Below are 23,296 nucleotides of genomic sequence, written 5' to 3' on the forward strand. Positions count from 1 at the left end.
CTACTACTACTACTGTTGTTATTTACTCCTGTTGAGAAACATAAGCATTTATGAAGTACAGAGGCAATGAGCCTGGTCCAAAGCCCACTTAAGTCCAGTAGAGGGTTTGATCGAGGGTCTCTGAGGTTCCCGCAGATTCTTCCCTTGACAGACCACGGGGTTACGCTCGCTGCCACAGTGATACTGTCAGGGTTCCTCAGATTTTGGGGTGGGCGAGGGATGGTTTTTCCCCTGTATACAAGGTGGAGAGCGCTGCGCTGCAGCAGGCGAGCTCTTTCCAAGTGCTGAGAGCTGCCCCTTGGGTTACCAGGCATGCTGCTGAAACACGCTTCCCGTTACAGCTGATCCCACTTCCTCCTCCGAAGGCACGGTATGGTGATCAAAGCTGTGTGGGGCCTCTGGCAGGGAGCGTACTGCACTTGCAAGGGCCTTCGCTGCCCAGCAAGCAGCTACCCGGACTTCCCACGCGCGCTTGCGATATGCTTTGCTTAGCTAGGGAAGCAACTGGCTGGAGGGCTACTTCTAACAAGGTCTCAAAAACCTGCACATTTCCAGAAATGCAGGAAGAGGACGCATGGCTTTGGTTACCGTTCTGGTGGAAGCTGTTGCATCTTCCTGCCTGAGCCTTGGATGCTACCATATGCAAGGCATTCCTAGATGTTAAGGCTCAAAAACATAATCTCAACCTTTGATCTCTTGTATAACAGAAGCCATAGAGCTCCCTGCCCTGAGCCTGGCAGCGTGTGGTTGAACTAGAGGGCATATCTACTCATCTTGAGTTCAATTGATGGAGCTTTTGTCTCGTCCATTAGTGAATTTGCTCCAGTGCTCACTGACAAACTTGCATCTTTATTTCCAGTTTGCACTTCTCTCCTTTCAGCCAAGAGGCCCTGCATCTTGTTCTGCTTTTCGTCTTTTAAAGATCCTCGGTATCCTAACAAGTTTGCCGCCTTACCCCAACTTCGACCCTGCCCCACGCTTCGTCTGTGCTTCAGAAGGGGGGTGTCTCTTCCAGGCAGCCGGGACCTGGGAGCCCTGGTCTACATCTAGAAATAATTTCATTGCAAAGACATCTGAATGACGGTTTTCACCTCCACTTTCAAGCTATTCTCCCCTCATTAGTGTCTTTAAATCAGTGTAAAGTGTTAAGATAACAGTATAGTCCATCCACTGAAGAACATTTAAAGCACCGTTTTTCCAAATCCTCCCCAGTGCGCTTGCCCCCAGGGTTTGATGTTTAGATATGGGGCGTTCTTCGCACCCCCTCTCTACAATAAGCCTGTTCTGGTTCATGTGAAAATCAACATCCTTTTTTGTGTTGCTGCCTGACAGGACGCTACAATACTATTAGCATTTGCAAAGGGTTTGCTCTGTCTAATAGCGCAGCCCCCAGATCACGGGCTGCTCAGTTTGTGTTTCTCTATTATGTGAAAGACACAAAGAAGCTGAAGGCTGGCAAAGGCCTGTCAAATCTTGTAATGTAGCAACCGACCCCAAAGCTTCATTCTGCTTTATAGGAGCCCTTGTTCCCCGTCCCACCCCTCCCCTGAATGGGCTCTGAGGTAGGTAAATGAATTCAGTGGGATGGTAGGCGGATGATTCCTTTCTGACCTCATTCCTGTACCATTTGTTTCCAGGCTTGTCGGAGGGAAAGGGACATTTCTGAATCCTTTGTTTCCAATAATTTTCTTGCAGGTTGGGGAGTTAATGTAGACCTTGTCTGGACTCACCCGAGCAGAAAGCGTTCTGGGTGCAAGCCCTGACATGCTCGGAAGTGCCGGATTAAAGGGAAGAGCTCCTACCCGGAGCTCTTTCACACGCGGCCGAGCGAGACACCTGCACACCTGGTTTTCAGCGCGTGCGTACTTTTGTCCCCGCTCCAAACATCTGTCTTCTCGGCGATGCACTCTCCACTTCAGCCTCCACTAAGGAGGAAGCTGCCAAGGCTCGCATGAAGCTCATAAGCCAGCAGTTTTTGGGGAGAGGTTTGAAACTCTAGCCTCTACCTGGAAAACCCTATGCAAGGATGTTAGGTCCTGATCAGGAGCAGATGGCGGCATCATGACTCCTGCGGGGTCTGATGCCTGTGTCTGTGCTTGAGGATTTAGGAGACAAAGGTTGGTTTTTCAGTTCACCAGACCTGGCTTTCTGGAGGTGAGCGCTTGCACGCCATGCTGGCAAGAGGCTCTTACTTCCACAGGCGGAAGGGACCAAGGGACGTGACCTATTGCCAGGTGCCAGCAGTAGCTGCCACCCGAGCAACAAAATGGCCCGGGGGTGAAACTCTGCTGGGGCAGTGGTGTTGGCTCTGCCCAGTCAGCACCGTGGAATTGAGTTTGCGGTAGGTGATATGGTTTAGTTCCCACATCCTCGTGGCCTCAAACACGGCACGCATACGCTAACTGCTCCACACTAATGGGCGCCTCGCTCTTGCTGCACATGCATGTAGGTCAGAAGTCATTCTGGAGAGGGCACGGTGTAAACCTAGCGTGAGGTTAGCGTCAGGCCAAGAAAGCAGAAAACGACAGAGATTGCAACATATGCCTTTTTCCTTCTTTCATTTTTCCTTTTTTCAGATTCGTTGGAGTCTGACCGGGCTGCTGCAGCCTTGAATATGCGATCTCTGGGCTGGTGGTCAGTGTAGTCTCTCGCTGAAGGGGAGAGCCTGGACGCCAGTTGAAATGCAGCGGAGAACAAGCATGAGTTAGGGAAATAAATGGGGCGGGACCAAATACCTGGGCCAGCAGGGAATAGGCCAGCAGGGACCTGTGTGGGATGGGTATGTCTGCTACTCGCTCACTCTTTGCGCACATGGACATGGGGACATGCTCAGCTGGATTTATTATCCATTGAACTCAGCAGCAGGTCATTAGGTAAGTGAACCCCCACACCTCCTTCCTCCGTGGTGTTTGCAGCATCCTGCAAGTATGTGAGAATCATAAAGAGCTGACCACGAAATGGTAGGAAAGGGCCTAGCCTGTTCTCAGGGACAGCGTGAACAATATTGCACATATTCTGGATTTTTAAGGCTTTCTGTCACCTAATCTAAGAGGGGGCTAGTGACGCGGGAGGAGAATGGTTTTTGGCCCGACCTGCTGACCCTTTCCTGTGGAGACGGAGAGATGCTGCTTGTCCGGTGCATTGATGTCTTCGAAATGTTCCCCACAAGCAGAGCATCTTCTGCAACAAGTCGTGTCACAACTGTGATGTGCATAACATGCACTCTTGTCGGGCAAACCTCCGCGCCCCGCTTACCCGCATCCTTCAACAGCTGCTCTTCTCCCACCGCTGTGGCCTGGTTCTGCGGCAGGGGGAAGGCTTGCTCCTGTCCGGACTGCAGCTTTCACATCCTCCACGTAGCCGTATGGGCAAAGTGGGTTTGTTTCAACTAAACTCTCTCTCTCTCCAGCAGAACGCACCCAGGATAAAAGCGATGCTAGCAAGAGGCTCGCCATGTCCCCAGCATCACGCGCCACGTTGCCTGCCAGCCAGAGGCCATGCAGCATTGAGCTGTACCTGCATTTCCACAGGTAAGTGCAGCCCTCCACCTTGGCCTTTGCCCATGCTCGTCTCCCCGCCCAGAAAGGCAACGCTGCAGTATCTGCTTCTCCTAGCAGCATTCAGCACCCCGGTGAAACCTGCTGCCCATCATCTTTGTCTCATCCCCAGGTTTTCAGGGGAGCTTTCTCCGCCCAAGCTGCCAGATCACAGCCACAGGTGAGATGCTTTAACGCCGAAGCACCGGTGGCTCTGCCCATGGTAGCAGTCATCCGTGTTCAGAGGCTGCTGTCATAACACGATCAGAGGTCAGGAAAACAGACCTTACAACGACAGGCTGAGAGCCATGGGGCTCTTCAGTCTGGAAAAGCGCAGGCTCAGGGGTGATCTGATGGCCACCTCTAAGTTTATCAGGGGTGACCACCAGGATCTGGGGGAACGTCTGTTCACCAGAGCGCCCCAAGGGATGACGAGGTCGAACGGTCACAAACTCCTGCAAGACCGTTTCAGGCTGGACATAAGGAAGAATTTCTTTCCTGTCCGAGCCCCCAAGGTCTGGAACAGTCTGCCAGTGGAGGTGGTTCAAGCACCTACATTGGACACCTTCAAGAGCAAACTGGATGCTTATCTTGCTGGGATCCTATGACCCCAGCTGACTTCCTGCCCTTTGGGTGGGGGGCTGGACTCTGATCTCCCGAGGTCCCTTCCAGCCCCAATGTCTATGAAATCTATGAAACTCCTGAGCAGTGTCAGTGGCTTCCTCTTAGAAGGGACTTCCTGGGTTCCCAGGTTGGTAGTGAGCCCTTGAAGTTTTAAACCATATTCACTTTTGCGGGGGAAAAATGTTGGTCAACGAACTGGATTTTTCCATAGTGTTTAAAAGTCTGTCGTCTGCCCCACTCCCTGCTCCTGGACATCGGGGAAGCAACAGCTGCTGCTGAACGGAAATGCAGCCGGTGAGAAGCTGTTGGCTGAAGGGTCCTGCCCACCCCTGCTTTGTGATACCTTCTGACCCGTCCTGTTTGCTTTTCCTCCTGCGGCGCCCCACACACCCCTTCCTGCCCCATTGGCATGTAAATGACACCCGCTCCGGGTGACATTCCCTGGCCTGTGCAGTGCCAGAGGTCAGGCGGGGGGGTCGCAATGCTCTCGTCTGGCCTGAGCATGAATGCACGTTTAATTTACGCTGGCCTTTATATCCCTTCTGAATCTCCCTCCTGGTGCCCGATGCCCTGCAGCCCTGCGGGCACAGGTTATTGCCATGAAGTGAGTGTGCACATGTGAGCGTGCACCGGCCTTGCACGGGTTTGCACTGGCTGCCTGGTGTTTGCACAGCTCAGCACCAGGGAAGAACCGACGAGGTCCGGTGGATGCTGCAGGCCAGCTTCCACGTAGCGACGAGGGGATGCAACGGCACAGCCAACCGCTCGGAGCAGGCCCTGCGTCCGGGCTGGATGAAAGGGCCCTGAGGCTGCTGGCCCAAGAGAAGGGGGATTAGGGGAATATTCATGACTCTCGAGGATCAGCAGGTGACACCTAACGGCCCCCGGCTCATCCTTTCAGCAAACAGCACATAAAGGCCGGGCTCCCGGGATGACAGGACAGCAGCAGAGCTCCTGCTCGCTGGCTTTGCTTGGCTTGGCCTTTTTTTTTTCATCCCTCTTTAAGAAGGATTGTGAGGGTTTGCCCACTTGTCCTGAGCAGAAGCACGGACGGTCTCTTTCATTTCTAAAGAGCAACTGTGTGGCCAAACCAGAAGTCTGGTGACATGACTGGAGGAACAAGAATGGTATCTTAGCATCCGAGACCCCTTTTATGACCCAGAGAAAAGCCTTTCTCACAGCCTGGATAAGCTGGGGAGGAATCTCCATGACATATGTGCGCTATGTTAGGGACGGCGCCAACTGATGCATTTGCTCTGGACAGTCACGTGCATTTGAGTGCATTTACTTGGCCAGGGACCCTCTGCACATCTGGATGCCTCGTCGTTTTGGGAACAGTGATGCATCTGCACAGAATCACATGTAGCCTGCAAATGCCTGGCAGTGGGTTGAGCACAGCAAGCGCTGGATGGTGCAATGAGACGGTCAGACAGGCGGCCGCTCCTGGGGGCACGTCAAGTCACTTACTCACCCTTTTATGGGTGTGCTTGGGTCCGGGCTCCACAGTCAAGAGCTCTCAAGGAGAAACAGGGCTGGACACGAGGGTTTTGGAAATGCCTGCTCAAAGCAGGACCGGGCAGGACTCCCAAGTCCTGCCCAGCATTGCTCAAAAGGCTCCTTTGGTTTTGTCAGCTCAACCCACAAGTAGCTGTTAAAGACCCTTGCTGCTGCAGGGAAGGGGCTCGAGGGACACTGCCCACCTCGTTACAGCTGCGGCCACGGTCAGAGCACCTGGTGGAGCTGGGGAGGCAGGGACGTGGATCTTGCACAGACCAAGCGTGCAGGCTGCACTTCCCATGTAGTGCCTCGGGGTGGGGAGACCGATTCGGCGTGTGTGAGGCTGCAGGATCGGGGTCTGGGGATGGGATGCTCCGTGTCTGAGGATGCGGGGAGCCCCTTTAGATGTCTCTGCTTGCAGCACGGCTGGATCAGTGAACCCCGGGAGGAGGCAGAGGCAGAGTTGTTGGGTCCGCAGGAGCGGGGTAGCGGACGCTGCTACTAGCTGCAGCTGGTGCTGGTGACTTTGCTCTCACGTGCACAAATTACAGCAGCACTTTGGCCCCTGCAGCGGTTTAACGTTGGGAGGTTTCATAGCAACTCAAGGAAGCAGCCGAGCCACGTGTGTTCCCCCTTGCCCCTTCCAACACGCGATTTGGGCCCAGCCAAATGGCCGGCCCCACGCGAGGCACAAGCAGCCTGCCAAGAGCCTTTGTCCTTGTCCAGGCAGAGGGCGGGCGCTTGGCCGGTCTGCGCATCCTCCCGCAGGGCTGCGTCGGGGCAGGGCTGGGGGAGCAGCCCGGCTCCCCCCTTCTCTGGGGTTGGTGCTGCCAGGACGTCACGAGGAACAATTCCTGCCGCACCCGCAAGCAGCTCAGTGCCCTCTCCGGCCCCGGTGTCTCCCGGCACAGGCCGAAGCTTTGCAACATAAGCTGGCCCCAAACCAGATCTGCAACGTGAGCCTATTGGCATGGCTTAATTAGCGATCGGGCCCAGCCTTTGCAGCCGCCCCGATGCGTGGCCAACTGTAAGTGCCATTCGGTGCAAGAGTATTAACGAGCTGAAGCCGCTGATCCCCTTTGCCGCAGCCTCCGCTTCAAAAGTGCCAAGTGTCCGTCAGCAGACGAGAGTCTATTAATTCTGCATTCACGCCAAGGCCATTCTCTCTTAAGCCTCTCGCCCTTTCTGGGAAGGGTGTTCACAGCACGTTTGAATAAGGCGTTTACATTTCCACTTGCCATTTTAATCCGCCCTGTTTGCATTGCCCAGCTCGACACAGCCGCCGCGCTGCATCTGCGTCTCCGCGCCCGGCGGCTCCTTGTCGTCTCCCAGTGACGCGATGAGATTTAGGCCCCGCGTCCGCAAAGCCAGACAAGCCTCTCTGGGCTGCGGGGCCGAGGCTGGGGTCTGGTTGCTAGCAGCTGAAGCCGCACCCCGCCTGGCCCATCCCTAGGAAATGATGCATCTAAGCAAACAAGCCAACAGGCACCACTCGTGTTGTCCCTTGGCAAATATTGAACTAAAGTCTTCAGCCACCGCAAGGCTGTTGACAACAGCCAGATCATGGCATTGTCCTCTTTGTTGCCATGAAGTGCGACTCTGTGTCCGATTGTGGCATAACCCTCTGTCAACAGCCCCGGCGCTGTCATCTGCAGTCCCGAATGTTTACTCTGCCAACACGAGCCCTTCACCGGCTCCTGAAGCCACGCATCGCCCCTGCCATGGTTACTGCAGGACACCGTCCCTTTCCTGCAGAGCACTCGCGAAGCTGCTCTGGAAGGTATTTACCATACGTGCTGGCTGGGGATGTTTTGTTATGCTGCGAGGTTTCGGCTGACAGCAGGGAGTAATCGCTGGCGACGAGGGGTGGCCAGGTGATGCAGCGCCTGCACCCTGGGGACCACCGCTACCTGCTCTCCCTAGAAGACAACAGCCCGTGCAAGGGCTGGCCGAAACACAGCAGCTGGCACCATCCGCGAAATCCCAGTGCTGGGCCCGGCTCCCTGCTTGCACGCTCGTTGTCAAAGTTGCCTGCAGCCGTCGCTTCTGTTTGAAGTCTGGCAGTCGAGCAAGGTGGTCCCGTTGAACCAGAGGTGTGCGACGGCACGACCCGTCCTTGCTGCCTATGCACAGGAGGCAACACAGGAATTGCATCCCTCTGATACTGCTGCAGATTTAGGACCTGCCACTTTCCCTGCAAGCGACAGCGGGGCGGATGCCGAGCTGCTTGCAGGAGGGAGCCTTTGCACTGATGGATGCTAAAATCAAAGCACGGCTCTTTGTCAGATGGGCTGGGGCTGGGCCACCTGCTACCTGGCTTGGTTGCCAGCCTTGAGGCAGCATCAAGCCCTTTAGATTCTGCCTTCCTCCAGGCCTCAGAGGGGAAAAAAAATGGCAGCTTCTTTACAGTGGAGAAAGAGCAGGCTGTGAAAATCAGCCTCGTCTCTGAGCCGAGGTCAGACCTCAGCCTGGAGCCAGGTGTCGGGCCGAGATGAGTCCGACGGGCTGCTTCTGGTTGCTGCAGGGCTGTCTCGGGCAGCGGGATCGCCATTGTGCTCTCGGGAGAGCGGAGGAGCCGGGCGCTCAGTGCCTCAGACGCGCCGCTGTAATTCACCCAGAGATGCCCATTGATCACAGGCCTGACAGCTTTTGTGGCCGATGTCAAATTGCCACTTTTGGGGACGACTCACCTATTGTCTGTAACGTCCCTGCGACCACAAAAGCAGCTGCTGAAGCCTGTATGTCCCCTGAACAAAACCCACAACGCGCGCTTTCAGCGGAGAACAAGGCCTGCACTGTGCTGCTGCCTCCACTGAAATGTTAGCCATGAGGGAGAAAGCAGCTCCATTGCTAGCTTTTCCTTCAAAAAAAAAAAAAAAAAAAAGAGTGACCCCCTGTCCCCCACCCTTTTTTTCCCCCTCTTTAATTTTCCTAGCGATTCAGGACAGAAGCTGGTGACGAGGTTTCAGATTCAGGAAAGAAAACCCATCGCCCGAAATGCACACACGTATTAGTTGCAGCTTCATCGGTGCCGGGCAGAGATGGAGCAGTTCCCCACACCTGTTTGGCCTGCCTTGCTTTGAGCAGTCCAAGGGCTGCATTAGCCCATTGCCCCAGGGCTGTATCGAAAACCTTTTGGGTTTTAACAACCGTTTCTCAGAGGCCTGCACGAGCGGTGTACTTTCAGTTGGCCAGAAAACGAGGGCTGGAGCTGACGGGAGGTGCAAACCTCCCCCCTGCGTTCCCTCTAGGCCTGCAGCCTCGTGTGGGCAAGGCTGATGCACGTGCCTTAAGGAGATGAGTGGAGGTTGCACGGCCTGGTGTACTTCCAAGCTTTCCTAACTTTTAATCGCTCGCTTCTGCCAACTTTAGGTTTTGGTGGTCTTTTGGGTTATTTTCTAGGGTTTTTTCCTTTTATGGAGGGAAGGCAGACTAAAGGGAAGAGTGATTCCATCCTGCGACATCCTTTCTGTGGATGCATAACATGTGCACCCTTTGCTATCTAGTTCCCTCTTTTCCATGCGTTAGATCATTTCTTTAGCCTGGCTGCCTACCTTGACTTGCCCAGCGAGACAGGTCGGGTATTGAGACAAAGCTGCTTTCTCCCTTCATTACAGGAGCTTTGGCCACCCAACCCATCCTTCCTGAAGAGCTCCTGGTTCATGCGTTCCTCTCTGAATTTCTCCTTCCAGTCCCTCCTGTTCTCCATTTCCCAAAGTGGAGGAAAGCTATCCTACCCGGTGCATCAAGCATGTGCAAGCTTCCCTGTGGACTGCAGACCTGTCGTGGTCCGGGGCTCAAGGCAACCGCCAGCTTCTAGTCCTGGGACTGATTCCTCATAATCAAGTCCAGAGCAGGCACCTTGCCTGGAGTTTGAAGGATGCTTGCAATGCGGCGGGTCTTTTGATTTGTTTTTCAGTGATTCTTCTGAGCCTGTTTCTGTGGGACCATAAGACCGTGGCTATTGCCACCCTCCTGTGCAAACTGTCTTCTGTTTTAAAGGAAACTCTGGTAGAACAAAACTCTCTGCAGTGCCCATGCTAAACAGCCCCTGGACTTAACCCAGGCCTGACCCCAGACTTTCGTGCTAAGAGACACCACTCATGTGCAGCCAAGCAAGCCCGCAGTCCTTTCCAGGAGCCAAGGAGGAAGCTTTTCATGGAGTGGAGAAGCTGCCTTGGTGAGAGAGACCTGCAGAGCACAGAGAATAGGCCCTGCCATGCCACGCTGAGCATGCACATAGGGCTATTCGAGACCTGGACAAAGACCTGGAAGAAACTATTGAGTTTTAATTGTGCAAACCCACGTGGCTGATCTGATGTACAAGGGTGAGGGTTTTTTTTTTTTTTTGCTTATTAAAATTTTTCAATAAATGCCTCATTACCGTGTTGGTCAGGGGCCTTCCTTTCTATTTTTATAACTGCTGTGGTTGAAATCCTCTTTTCTGCCAACAGCTTCCTGTACAGGAGGGCTAATTTACAGTAAAGCGGCAGCTGGATTCCCATGGACCCACATAATAGCAAGCGGATGCCGAGCAGAGATGCTTCATGGCTGAAAGTGCCAAGGCCGCCAGCCATGACCTTTTGCAAACCCAACAGAGCTGCTTGGCCCTCAAATCCAGGCCCTCCAGGTTTCCCTGGTTCAGGGTTTGTCACCAGAGCCTTGATTTCTCAAGTAAACCCTTCCCTATGTTCCCCTGCAAGTGCCATTCGCATGGGTTGTCCTTTGCTTTCCTTCTCTGTGCCAGGGAAAGGCACCAACGTATGAAGCGAGAAATGAGTGGGCCTGATAAAAAGGGGAAACGTAAGGTTTTTAAAACACAGAATAGATCCGCTTTGGACTTCAGAAGCAGCTGAGCTTTTCCAGTCTTGATGCAAACTCATAAACACCTGATCGAGTGTATGCACAAGGTGGGAAAAAAGCCATACCAATTAAGTGCTACTGAAGGTTAAGTTGTAGTGAAGAGTCTTGGCAGCTCAACAGGAGAGAGACTTCAATTACTGCACCACCGTATCCCCATTAATCCCATTCAAACTCCTCTGGCGTAATCATCGTTATGCCTCGTTATAGCACCGAAACACAAGCACGCACTCAAAGGCGAGTTATCGTGCTCATGTCACTAGTGGGTTCGCTGAAATCATCCATGGTCCTGCTGGCCCTGCACATGGAAAGCAAATGGATTTCATGATCCTTTGAAAGAAACGGTCTGAAGTGAAGCCAGCTGTTCAGAGGACCATTTACCAGTGCAGGGTGAATAATTTGTCGTGGAAATTTCTCAGATGAATTTCCTCTGTATTGTTTCTTCCTGGTTTGTCCTGGCCGACATGGCGCACTGCAGCGACTGAACGTAGGTGAGCGACTGTTCACAAGCAGTTGGCGGTAAGGGCTTGAAATTCCTAATGCTGGTTGCACATTTATCCGTAGATACGACCCCCCAGAAAGAGCTGCGATTGCCTGGTCTGACCCGCTGCAGTCTCATGGGCAGAGAATTTCCCTGCACCGTTTCTCTGCATCAAGCCCGAAGCTCTGGTTCAAGGAGAGCAGATGTTTTCCAAAGGAGGTGACGGGGACTCCTCACAACTTCATCTCCCCCTAGGTAAGTTGGTCCAATGTTCAGTATCTCTACTGCATGTGTCTGGTTTCAGCTCCCAGCAGCCGGGGGTGCCTGCCCACTCGATGACGGAGCTACCTGCACTGGAAAGCGTCCCGCCGTGCGCGTTATCTGTGGTTGGAGACCACGGCTGCGGCTCTTCCGAGATGAGCGTGGCTCTTGGATGCAGCTTTGCCCCATGCTACACTTGTTGGCACTGTCAAAATTCACTTTCCGTGAATGTTTTGCACGGTTTGCTTAAAAGCACATGACTTCTGTGAATGGCCCATCCGCTCATGCACTAAATTAGCACATGAGAGAGAGGACTCTGCACAAGTGAAGTCGCTGTTGCATTTGAGGGAAGAAAATGGTGAATATTCTTTGGGGGATGCCTGGGTTGCACTCCTGTTGTGCTAGAAAAGGTAACCCCGTGAGCCCCACCTTGGCCTCTTCATAGCCAAATAATGGAGCCTGCTTATAGCAGAGCTGGCTTTCGGGTGCAGATTGCTCACCACCCAAAATCTGCCGTGACTCACTCCACAAGCCTTTCCCCAGAGGGGTCTTGCTGTGGACTGAGTTGAAGGCGTGACCATGACAAGATGGTCTTTTAACTGCAAATCTCAGCACCCTTAGGATGCAACATGCTGACGAGATGTCACCGTGCAATGAACTTCAGCAGCTGGCCCCTGGTACAAGGATGGCAGCAAGTCCCCTTGCTGCAGTCACTGCAACTTGCTTTTCTTATCCAGAATGTGTTAGTTTTAGGAGCGAGGGTGGTGATGTGCCCGAGAGAGAGAGGGGGAAGGCTGGAAGAAGGCAGAAGGACTCTGCTAGGAGGATTAACCATAGCACTCGGTCCTGTTGCTTTTGGCATGCCCTTTCCCATGTGTATTATCCTCCTCGCTTCATAATATGAGAAGTCAAGACCCAGGTCAAGTGAGGGCCAGGTAGAAGTCCTCTCTCCTTGTCCCCTGCCCCATGCAGGAGGCTTGAAGATGACTATGACTTGTCACTACAAATCAGTTTGGTTTACAGTGATGACTTGGGGGGACAGGCAGTACCTAGCACACTCTTGTTCCCTTTGGGGCATTGTCAGCCCCACGCAGAGATAGCATTTCCCCTAAGCCCCTCTCCAGTCTCGGGGGGAAAAGGCAGATGCACCCCTTTCATCCGTGACTTTTTCAACCTGGGTTTCCAGGTTCGGGGCAGGACGTGAGATCATTTTACTTCCCCTGCGGTGCCAGGGCTGTTAGAGCAGCGCAGGTTGTGTTTGGAAATGTTCAGCTGTGGTTTTGAAGTAGGAGTGAATACTCTTAGACATGGGGGGGACTCTTAAAAGGCAGGAATTTCATGGAAACAAAAACAGCCTAAAGATCATCAGCCTTTATAGGACAGATTGTCATTACCTTTGAAAACTTCACTTGCAAAACTTGCATTCAAGGACATTGCAGTGGCTGGTGCCAGGGCACCCACAGCCTTTCCAGCTCATTTGGAGGCTGAAATATTGGAGGCGGTTCTCGCCAGGTTGCAAAGGTCCATGCCAGGGAGGCTCAGGGGTCCCGACGCTGCCGGAGCCCTTGTGCTCGGCACGTGGGAGCCCGAGGGGCAGGTAGGGCAAGCCCGGGGAGCGCTTCTCGTGGGCCGCATCCTGCATTTCTGCTTTGCTGTGTTGAGTGGAAGAGCAGCAATGGGCCCCCTCCCCGTCCCCCAGCTCAGCTGCACGGGGCTCTCGAGGGGGGCCTGGTGGTCTGTGACCTCGCCTTCCTCTACTTATCTGTCGCTGCTGCTTTCAAAGTGCAGCTTAAGGGATCTGACGCTTCTGTGTGGCCTGGACGTGATCCGCTTCCCCCCGCAAAGGTTTTCATTCACTCGCTGCCTTCGAAGCCTGCTGGGGCTTGTGCAGTGAGCGCTGACGGTGACTGCTGGTTTGGGGGTGCACCTGACTCCCAGCAATGGGTTTAACTGCTTCCTGGCACCTTGACAGCCGTCTCTGTAGCTCCTCCAAACCCTGCATCAGAGGCTCTTCGAGAGCAACTGGACAGTGGCCTGGAAACCAGCTTCACAACTGGGCTGAGGTTCCCCCACCTTCAGTGTTTGCAGATTTTGCAAGCCCTGCAGAGTTTGCACTTCCCCGCCAGCATCAGGGTTTAGCAAAGTGGGACCCATGAATGGTGCTTGGCATGTGGGCTCAGCCAAGGGGTTCTCCAAGGCAGCCGAGCCACGAGCTGGCCAGGAGAAGGCATCCGTGTGCGTGGGAAACCTGCCGGGAAGGATGCATCCCTTGCCCCCGGACTGCCAAGTGTCAGAGCAAATGGGCCGGCTCGGGACCCTGCTTGCTTCTTGTCACCGCTGTCATCCTGTTAGCAGGAGAGCGTCACCATCGTCTGTTGTATGACATTTTAGGATTACAACATGCATAGATTCATATCTAAATTTGATATTTAGATACTTAGGAGAGAGTGAGCTGGCAGGGCCTTGCTGGTCCAGGGGGCTTGGGGCCAGGCCCCCGTGCAGACCCTTCTGCTGACATGCTCGTGGGCCTGGCGTCACCCCATTCGGGCCCCCACAGGGCACTGGTGGACAGGTCTCCTCTGCTCCCTCTTTATCCTGTGTCCTGGGGACATGTCCTCTACCTCACTGGGAATATCCCCATATCCTCCCTCTGCGTGTCTCTCCGATCCCAGCAGACCAGGATTAAAATACAGACCATACCTCCGAGGATGCAGGACGCGTGGCGTGGCTAGCCGTGCTTTGTGCCGGAGCAATTACCAGCGCCCAGCGAGATGCCTGCTATGTTCATGGGAGTGTTTTTCTTTACTAGGTGTCAATACAAACCTGGAGCCATTTTTCAGAGCTTGCCAATGGCGATAATTGAAAAGGCATGAATTGCCCTCAAGAGATTCCCCACAGCTCCGCATTATTATCTGCTGGATGGCAGCTCTATAGACCCGCACCAGCCTATGTATCATTTTTTTCAAATAACCAGTTAATTACTAAATAAAACAACCCAGCTTTCAAGCTGATTAGCCCAGATTAATGGCCAGCAGCATGTTTCACGCTCCTCAACAATTTATCATGGAAAAGAACGATGTCTTTAATGATTTAGGTACCTGGCCTATTGAGGCTTGCTCCGCTCTGTACAGCCTCCAATGTGATTTAATTGCTCTTCTTAGTTTGTGACCTGGAAAAAACCAAGTGACAGCTCCCATTAGTGAAGCCCAGCTTGCAACTAGCTTGTGCTGTTACAAAGGCTCACGGGGTGTCTTTCTCTGCTGACTTCATTAAGAAGATATATAGAGGTCAAGTGTCACTTTGGCACAGAGCAGCACCGTGCCGTTTATCAGCCGAAACAGGTTGAATCAACCTGTGTGTTTTATTTTGCACCAGGTCCTTTTTCCTGCCCTGAGTTTTAATCCTCTTTTCCGACGATTCTTGGTTTTGTTTCAGAAGCCTCTGTCTTTCGGACCCGTCTTGGAGGCGTTAATTGCGGTTCCTTTACTGCAATTTTGGCATGAAAACAGGAACGACGCGTCTCCATCATGACTTGTCAAAAGGCCCCTTTGTGGCATTCCTTGTGTAAGACTCTTGAACTCGCCTCTTAATTAACATTAGACTCCGTCGCGGGCCTACTTGTTTAGCACAAATGCTTGTTTCCCAAGGCGGTGACTGTAAAAGCGCACTGAACCTCTCCAAGTGCATCCGGGAAGAGTGACTTATTATCCTGGGGTGAAATACCTGAAATTTTCACTTGGGCAAAGCTCCCGCTGGTGACCATGGGGCTCTGGGAACCGGCCGGTCATTAGCCGAGCTCCAGCCCTTGTCTCGGCGCGCTGAAAGGAAGTCATGGTGGTTGCTCCTGATGGGTCGCCATCCACTCCGGAGACAAAGCCTGAGCCCGGCAGGGAGGACAGAGGGGGATGGAGGTGGGGCAGGGGCCTAGCGGTGCCATCCCGGAGCCTCGGAGAGGGGCCGGGGGAGCTGGAGCATGAGTAATTATACGTGGTGCTGGCTGCGTGGCGGACCTGTGCACCCTCCTTTGCACCCTCAGCACACAGGGGTGGGTGCTGCCCTTTTGTGGCACTCGCTTTCCGCAGCGGGGGGCACATTTCTGTGGGTCACCGTGATATCCGCTGCTTGCTGTGCTCCTCTGGCACCTCAGACGTGTGAATTGGGTCCTCCCGCCGTGCTGAGCGGGGCTGGCTGGCACAACAGCTTCGTTTTGGGGCAGATGCGGGAATGCACGGGAAGCTTTCTGAACCCAAACGGCCTTGCCGGGAATGGAGACCCTGAGGAAAACTACTGCACACCATAAAACGGGGCAGGGTTCCCATCCGCCGTTTGCACGCCCCGTCTGGTCGGCAGCTGGGTCGCGGTGCTCACGCAGGGGTAGCGGACAGTCCTGGGCCATTGCCGCGTAATGCGGAAAGGCCTGCCTGGTTCAGGGGCTCTCATCCACAGCAACAACCAGCTGTCTTCAGGAGGAATTAACAAGGCCAGGACTCTTCTGTTTGGAAAGAGGAGGCTGAGGGGGGTTACGAAGGAGATCTATAAAATCCTGAAGTGTGTGGGCCAAGCGAGCGGGGCGCTGTTGTTCACCACATCCCAGAATACCAGGGCTAGGGGCACCCGCTGAAATGAGCTTAAAACAAACCGTCCTTTCTCTTGTTAAACACAACACGTCGTTAACCCGCGGGATTCATTGCCACAGGAAGCGGTGGAGGCAGAGCCAGGTTCAACAAGGGACTGGAGGAACTTGTGGGTGGCAGATCTATTAATGGCTGTTGAACAGAAAGGTTGGAGATGTTTCCTTTGGCATCTCTAACCCAACGCTGGTGGATGCCAGAGCAGGGTATTGAAGGGGGATGGAGAACTCCAGAGCGACCCGGGTCAGGCCACGTCTGCCTGGTGCAGACAGGACGCTCGGTGAGACGGACCATCGGTTTGGCCGGCGCGGCACATCTCCAGCTGGACCTTGCTCCAGCGGAGGGCAAAGAAAATGGTTGGGGCTGGGGGACGTGACTGGTGAGGAGAGGCCGAGGGAAATGGGCTGATTTGAATCTCCAGGGAAGGCATTTCCCCGCGCTCCCCTGGGCAGGCTGTCCCAAGATCTCCATCTAAACCTGTTTTGTTGCAATATAAAGCAGAAACCGATTCCTGTCTCTCTAAGGTCGTGTGTCCCTTATTCTCCCCTATCAGCAAGGAAGAAACTGTCCTCGAGGGCAAGGAGGAAGCAATCTGTGACCTGGCCTGTGTACAGAGCTGGTCAAAGCCGCTTCTTCCCTTCGCCGCGTGCCGCCGGGCTTCCTTGCGGTGCTTGGGTTACGCCGCCTTCCTCCAGAAACCCTTCTCGCCCCGGTGGGGGTGAAGACGCACACGAGTGTGTCAGGGCTGCAGAGAAGAGGCAAAGGCTGCGTCTGCACAAGGGAAATGAAAACACGCTGGCCTGGGCTGCTGTCCGGCCTGCACTCGCACACGGGCAGTCCCAGGCGGGGAGAGCTGGAAGGGAGCATCGAGCTCCTCGCCCGTCGGGGCTGTGGGCTGGCCAAGCCTTTCTGCGTCAGGCCCAGAACAAAAGGCTTTGTGCAGCCCGGCCGTAGCGCTGACATGGCCAGACCCCAAGGGTGGCATTTGTTTAGCTCCATTTATCAATATCGACGTGTCTGCAGCAGCACCGGCGTCTGCCCACCCGGGGAAAGCAGAGAGCGGTGGGGCCCTCGGCACGCTCGTGTACGTGTGTAGCGAGGGCTCTTTGCCGACAGACGCGGGGACCTGAGCTCCAGCTCAGTCTCCTTCCCAGACGCACCCCATCTCCTTGAGGTGGTTCTGGGGCAGACAAGGTTATTCCTGCGGACATCGGCAGGGACTCGGGCATCTCCCCTATTCCTTGGGGACCACGGCGAGCGTCCGCAGCCGCAGAGGTGCCCAGAGACCGTGCCTGGCTTGCGAGCAAGACAGCGAGCCCACGGCTGCTCCGAGGCATGGGTCCAGCCCCAGAACGGATCCGATCTCGTTTTGGAGCCAAAAGGCCTTGCTGCTGGGGCATCTCTAGCAGCAGCAACCCCCTGCTTTCCTCGTCCCCTGAGCCCTGCAGCAGGAAGGGCAGCCTGGTGACCGTGCCCCCAAGCCCGGGCACTCGGCGGGGCGTGAGGAGCTGTGCATGGCCCTGCTTTGATCCTCCAGGCACAGACGCAATGCTCCCCGGCCCCAGCCACCGTGCCGCACGATGCAGCGGTGATGGAGCCGGTGTCGAGCCCCTTCCTAGTCCCCGAGCGCCGCACGCGGGAGCCTCAGATCTCGGTTTCCCGGGGTCGTGCCTGCCGCCCGCCCCCCTCCGGGCCCTGCATGCTCTCTGGCTCTTTGCCAAGCGGCCGTTTGCTTCTCCCCCGCCCCGGGCTGTGTTTCCTCCACCCTCCACCCAGCAATTGCTCATTTTCCTGGGAAGAAGGGGAAGCGGAGTCTGCTTTTGAAGTGACGGGCGGCCCAGAGGCCACGCTCCTGACGGGAGGGATACAGGCCTCTGGCGAGATGGGATCTCCCTCCTCCAGCCCCTCGCACCCAGGGGGAGAGACGGGACTGTTCGTCCCTCCGGCTCCTTCCCAGTAACGTAGGCCTGCTCCTCTCCTGCCCTGCAGCAGCCGCTGAAGGGCCTCGGTCCCCCGGCACGGCTCTGGCACGCTGCCACCCAGGGTCACGCTGCTTATCACGCGCCGCACGAGCGTGCCAATGTTTGCCGACGGCCGGAGCCAAGCCAAGCGTTCCCCGAGGACAGCGTGTCCCCGGAGCTGCGGGCGCGGGCGTAGGTGCCGGTCAGGCAGATCCGGTGTGGGAAGCTGGGCCGCGTGCCAGGCTCGCTCTTCCTCTGCAGGTGAATCCGGGACAGTCGCCTGCCTCGGCTGAGGCGGGCGCTGCCCAGGCGCAGGCAGGCCTGACGCTGCAGGACACGGGTCTGCGTGTAGCCCAGGAGCTGCTGGGGGATTTTGGGGATGCTCAAGGCTTTGCAGGCAGAGAAGGAATGGCAGGAAACGGTAAAGGCAGGGAGGGGGGTGTGGGTCCAGGTAGCGGTGCCAAGCCTCGTGGAGCTGGGACCTGGCAGCCCCTCCAGCACAGCAACAGCTCCTGCCTCCCCCAGGGCCCGTGGTGCTCCCAGCGCCTTGACGAGAAGTAGCCATGATGGGGGATGCGGGGAGAAGGGCCCATAGCGCCCCATAGTTATTCTGGGGGACAACAGCGAGTCTGGGTGTGGGGGGCACAGGGACAGGAGATTGCAGGACCCAAGGGCAGGGGGCCTGCAGAGAGCTGGGCATGCGGGTGCAGGGCGTGGGCGAATGGCACGGGGACACTGACGGCCACAGCCAACTTGCAAGCAGAGCAGGGCAGTTCTCGTGGGGCAGCGGCTGCGTTCGTCACCCCCTCCCTGGGCAAAGTCTCCCTGCCAGCCTGCCCGGATAGCGCCCAGCCTGCGGCAGGCGTGCACACGCTCAGCCTCTGATGTCAGGCTGCACACACCAACGTCACGTGTGTCGTAGCACGGCCGGAGCAGAGCTGCGCCAAAGCCTTGAGCTTTCTGCTGCAGCGGGTGCAAGATATTGAGGTCTCTGATGCCTGTGTTGGGGAAAGCACGGACAGGGCTTTTGGGCACAAGGACGTTTTCCTAGATCAGAGCCCGTGAATAGAAATTGGCTCCCATCACAGTGCAAATACAGCCGCGAGGGAAGCATCAGGAAGTCAAGGCGTTTGCAAAGCCACCGAGCTGCTGCCTTCCTCCAGGCACCTGCCTGCACCCCTGGCCTGCCTGTCTGCCCCAGTGCCAGCGCAGCCCCCGGCCTCGTCCAGGTGGGAGCCAGCCCAGGGGTCAGCCCCTGCCTGACGGTGCTTGGAGCAGAGTGGCCAGAAGCCCTGAGCTCTCCCCGCAGTGCCCGGGCCTGGAGGGCTCTGCCGCTTGCAGATGCCCTGGCTCCATGCTGCCTGCTTTGCTGTCCACGCAGCCACTGCTCTGGCGCAGAAACAGCCTGTGCAATAGGTGGGTCTTACCAGGTCTCTGCAAACGCTTTCGCTGCTTAAGCAGCAGAGCTGCAGGACGTCCCCAGTGCCAGCGACGGTCTGGGGAGCTGGGCCCAGTTCGATTCTGCAACCCTATGGGAATTTAGTGATGATTTCTAATTTGGTGTAACGAACTCTCCCTGCTTTCAGCTGCTCAGGTGCATCCATGCCACGGCCTCAGAGGGAGTCCCCCCTCGCCCAGCCGCTGGAGCTCGGCGTTTGCTTCTCCTCATCTTTCGTGCTGCACTTCTGCCTCCCCCCGCTCGGGATGAGGTGCTTTTTCACTGAACTCTCTCGCGTGCGCAGGTTCCCACCGGTGACGGTGACGTCCCCTCGTCTGTCTCCGCAGGCATGATTTCTGCAGCTTGCACAGGGCAGCTGGGCTGCAGGCAGGGGCCACAGCTCTGGGGTGCATTGCCTGTGGAGGGGGTCCCCCACATCCCTTTGTGGCCTGATTGTTTGTAGCTGAAAAACCGACTCCTAAGGTCCTGTGCCCTCCGAGTCAGGTCAGGCCACTCAGAGGTCGGCTCCCCACTCAATGAGTCGCAGCCCTGGGCCTGGGCACCCACGGGTTGCAAGAAGGGCCTGGATTTGGAGCTGAAGACACCAGCTGCCTCCACCTTTCACTAGTGTGTCACACCCATTTGCACACTCAACCTTTGAAGCTGGTAAGCTCCTGCTGGGAGAAGGTGCTAAATGCGTGCTGGGTTAGTTACGTGGAGGGTGTGAACGCAGCAAGCTGTTGTTCACTCAGTCCCAGACCACTAGAAATAGCGGTGTGCACTAAGATCAGGAGGTGACATGATTTGTATTTATACAACACGTCGTTAATCTGTGGCATTCATTGCCGCAGGAGGCAGAGAGCCGATCCAGGTTCAAAGGCACTGGAGAGATTCATGGATGACAGATTGATTAACGGCTGCTGAATAAAATGGTTGGAGATGTTTCCTCTGGCATCTCTAATCCCATACGGGCGGATGCCAAACAGGGCATCGGACAGGATCAGGTCACTCTAGTGATACCTGGTCTGATGCTCTTCACCTGTGCCGCGGTCGGAGACTGGACTAGCTGGACCATCGGTCTGACCCAGTAAGGCGTTACTACTTTTCTTATGTCCGTGCATCGCGGTATCCCATGGGCTCTGTTGTGGATCCTGTGCTTCAAGTCTTAAAGGGTCTTCCAGGGGCTGGGGGCCCCATGCTGCCTTCCCCACCCCTCAGCAAACTCGCTCCTGGGGCATCGAGGGTGCCCCCGTCATCCAGTCCCAGCCCCGCGTCACCTCCTCCCGTTAGCTGTCTGGGCTCATCACACAAGTGTGTGGCCTCGTCCTTCCACTTGGCCACCTCTTTCCTCCCTCCCCACAACGCGTTCCTAGCCCGCGGCCCCAGCCGGGTCTGCCAGGCTCGTCTTGTCCCTCTCCCAGGACAGGTCTCCGTTCCCCGGCCATCCTGGGGCCCTTTTCTGTGCCCGTCACTTCTCGAATTTCTGTGTCATAAGCGTGCAGGACCCAGACCAGTGCACTATACGGCAGGTGGAAACATTGCACCGGATGCAACATCCTCCCACGCTTCCTGGCCACGGCACGTTGGTGCCTCGGACGTACCCTGTCATCGGCTAATACGCCCAGGCCTTTCACCTCCTGCGTCGTTTCCAGCCCAGAGCAGAAAATCTTGCTTCAGACTCTACGCTGCAAAATGTCATCCGTTTTCTATGAGTCCCCTCCTCAAAGTCATCCCGTTCTTCCCGTACAATAATCCAGTCTGCCTCCGCGTCGATGCTGCCTCCCAGATTTGTTTCATCAGCAAATTCCATTTGTACGCTTCATTAGCCAAAGTTGCTAATGAAAATGTTTAATGAGTTGGGTCCTGAGACTAATATTTGAGGCACCGCATGAGTTGCCTCCCCCCTACCCAATACTTCTCCTTTCGTGCCGTTTGCTGCTGTCTTCCCTTTGGCTAATTCCCTCGCCCCAAACCAATTCCTACCTGCTCCGATTGAAAATATAATTTCCCACGTGGCCGCCTATCAAATGCTTTAGCTTATGTGTACCACTTGCTCTCTGTTTTAAAGCCTTTGCAAGTCTAGCTCAGGGTGATTTTGGCAATTCTCATTTACCCCCGGCCTTCCTAAGATGTAGCGGGCTTCGCTGATCAGTGCTTGCCAGCCCCTTGCAATCTTCCAGCATCTCTCCGAGGCGGTTCTCGAGCCGGCGATGCCTGGGGCTGTAACCTGCACGTTTGGATTATTGTTCCCCCTCCCCTTGCTCAGGTCCAGGTTCCCGATAGAAGCAGCTTGGGTTGAAGGAGCTGCACCTTGCAGAGATTTTCTGAACTGTTTCTCCAGTTGTCTCATCTTTTCTGCACTCCAGCGGCGCTTGGAGAACAGGATCCGTGTGCTGGCAGATGGGAACGGCCATTTCATGCCAATACAACGCCCACCCCGAAGTGCCCTCTTTCTTGCAGCTTTTGGGGTTGCCTTGTGCACGTTGAATACGGGTAGGATGCTTTGGCTACTGAACGACTCCTAGTGCTCCAGATGTCAAACATATCCCGTGCTTTACACCGCTTCAGGCCAGGCCAGGCCTCTTGCAGGTGGCACAGCCAAGGGGCCACAGAACAGCTTGGCGAGAGGAGGAGACCCCCTTCTCGGCACTGCCCCACTTCAAATGTCCTTAAGTCCACTCCACGCGTGCCCTGTTTCCAGGAAGCCCTGTGGCTCCGGTCTCCTATCGGCTCATCTTTCCTCCCCCTTAACCACGTCTTTTCTGTTTCTGTCTGACGAGTGGGCCCCTCCGTGGTAATAATGCTGCGTGTGTGTACGTGTGTGCATGTCCACGTGCGTGTGTCCCAGACGGAGGGCAGGAGAATGCAGACGCCTGGGAAGGGTTTTGATCCTCTCCTGCCCCTGACGACTGCCCGCTTCTGCGTGAAGGCTGGACAAAGCCTCCAGGCGGAAAGGCTCCGGGCGTTTGCAATTAAGGCCGTGTGGTTGCAGCCACGGGAGCGTGGGCTCGGTGAAGAGCATGGCCTGCATCCCCTGCCTGCCGGCCCGCTAGGCATTTTGGTGGTATCGACTGATGCAGCGAGGAGTCGGGTCTGGGGAGTGTTCGTTTGCAGCAGTTTCTCCTCTGCTTCCAGGCCATCCAGCGCTCGTGGGACGTGCGTATTCGGCTGCCCCGGCTTTCCAGCTTCGTTGGAGTTCAAGTGGTCCCATGAGCTCACGCTGGGCAGGGGGTCAAGCTAGAAAAACAGGGGCCTTGACTTCATGCTTCCCTGCATGATGCTTCCTGCTGCCTGACCCGGTCACGTTGCTCTCGCTCCGCACAAACGAGCGGGCGACGCAAGGTGTGGGGTCAGGGTGAATCAGTCCTTGCATCGCGAATGGGGTCACAGCCTTCCCCAGCTGAAGGACAGGCCTGGCCGCATCTGGAGCTGATAAACGATCGCCGCCGCGGTGCGACTCCCCTTTTGCCTATGGACCACTCCTGGTCTGAGTGCTTTTATCTACCGGCGGTGTCTGTGTCTGGGCTGGGGGCATTGCACGGCTGTCGCTGCGCCAACACAGAGCTGCACCACTTGAACCATGGTGCTAAGTTCAGCTTGCGGAAAAGACAATTAAGAAGGGACACGAGAGCAGTCTGCAAATACTGGGAGGGCTGCCATAAAGAAGAGGGAAAGCAGCTTTTCTCCCTCGCTGCAGAGCAATGGCTGCAAGTTGCAGCCAAGTAGGTTCAGGTTGGATATTAGGAAAAGCACCACTGCTAGAGCCGGGAGGTGGTGCAATAGATGCGCAGGGTAGTTGTGGACTCTCCATCACTGGAGGTGTCCAGAGGCACTAGTCAGGGATGATCTAGGCAAACTGCCGGCAAATTTGGCCGTCCCCACGCTGCACATCACTGTTCCCCGTGCCAGCTCTCCCGCCGGGCAGTGCCGGCATCCCAGCTGGTTGCGCATGAGGGAAACCTGAGTTATCGCTTTAAATATCCTCGTCCCACCGGGGTGAAACATCA

At 55.7% G+C, this 23,296-nt stretch overlaps 1 protein-coding gene across 4 annotated transcripts; it reads left to right on the plus strand.

The window, feature by feature from the left end:
• The first annotated feature begins 1,989 nt into the window (after nucleotides 1-1,989).
• LOC149863281 (uncharacterized) lies at nucleotides 1,990-11,349 on the plus strand. 4 transcript variants are annotated; one of them, XM_090053592.1, is made up of 4 exons: nucleotides 1,990-2,117; nucleotides 3,410-3,530; nucleotides 3,670-3,717; nucleotides 11,082-11,349. In XM_090053592.1, the coding sequence occupies exons 1-4, from the start codon at nucleotides 2,081-2,083 to the stop codon at nucleotides 11,251-11,253; spliced, it is 378 nt and encodes a 125-aa protein (XP_089909718.1). In that variant the 5' UTR covers nucleotides 1,990-2,080; the 3' UTR covers nucleotides 11,254-11,349. The 4 variants fall into 4 exon arrangements, 1 of the variants encoding a protein (XP_089909718.1); XR_016443159.1 differs by lacking the exons at nucleotides 1,990-2,117; nucleotides 3,670-3,717 and adding an exon at nucleotides 2,372-2,873; XR_016443158.1 differs by lacking the exons at nucleotides 1,990-2,117; nucleotides 3,670-3,717; nucleotides 11,082-11,349 and adding exons at nucleotides 2,372-2,873; nucleotides 9,275-9,943.
• The last annotated feature ends 11,947 nt before the right edge of the window (nucleotides 11,350-23,296 follow it).

This window comes from Crocodylus siamensis, chromosome 6 (genome assembly GCF_052110815.1).
Source record: "Crocodylus siamensis isolate JL-2025a chromosome 6, ASM5211081v1, whole genome shotgun sequence".
In the NCBI taxonomy this organism is placed as follows: Eukaryota; Metazoa; Chordata; order Crocodylia; family Crocodylidae; genus Crocodylus; species Crocodylus siamensis.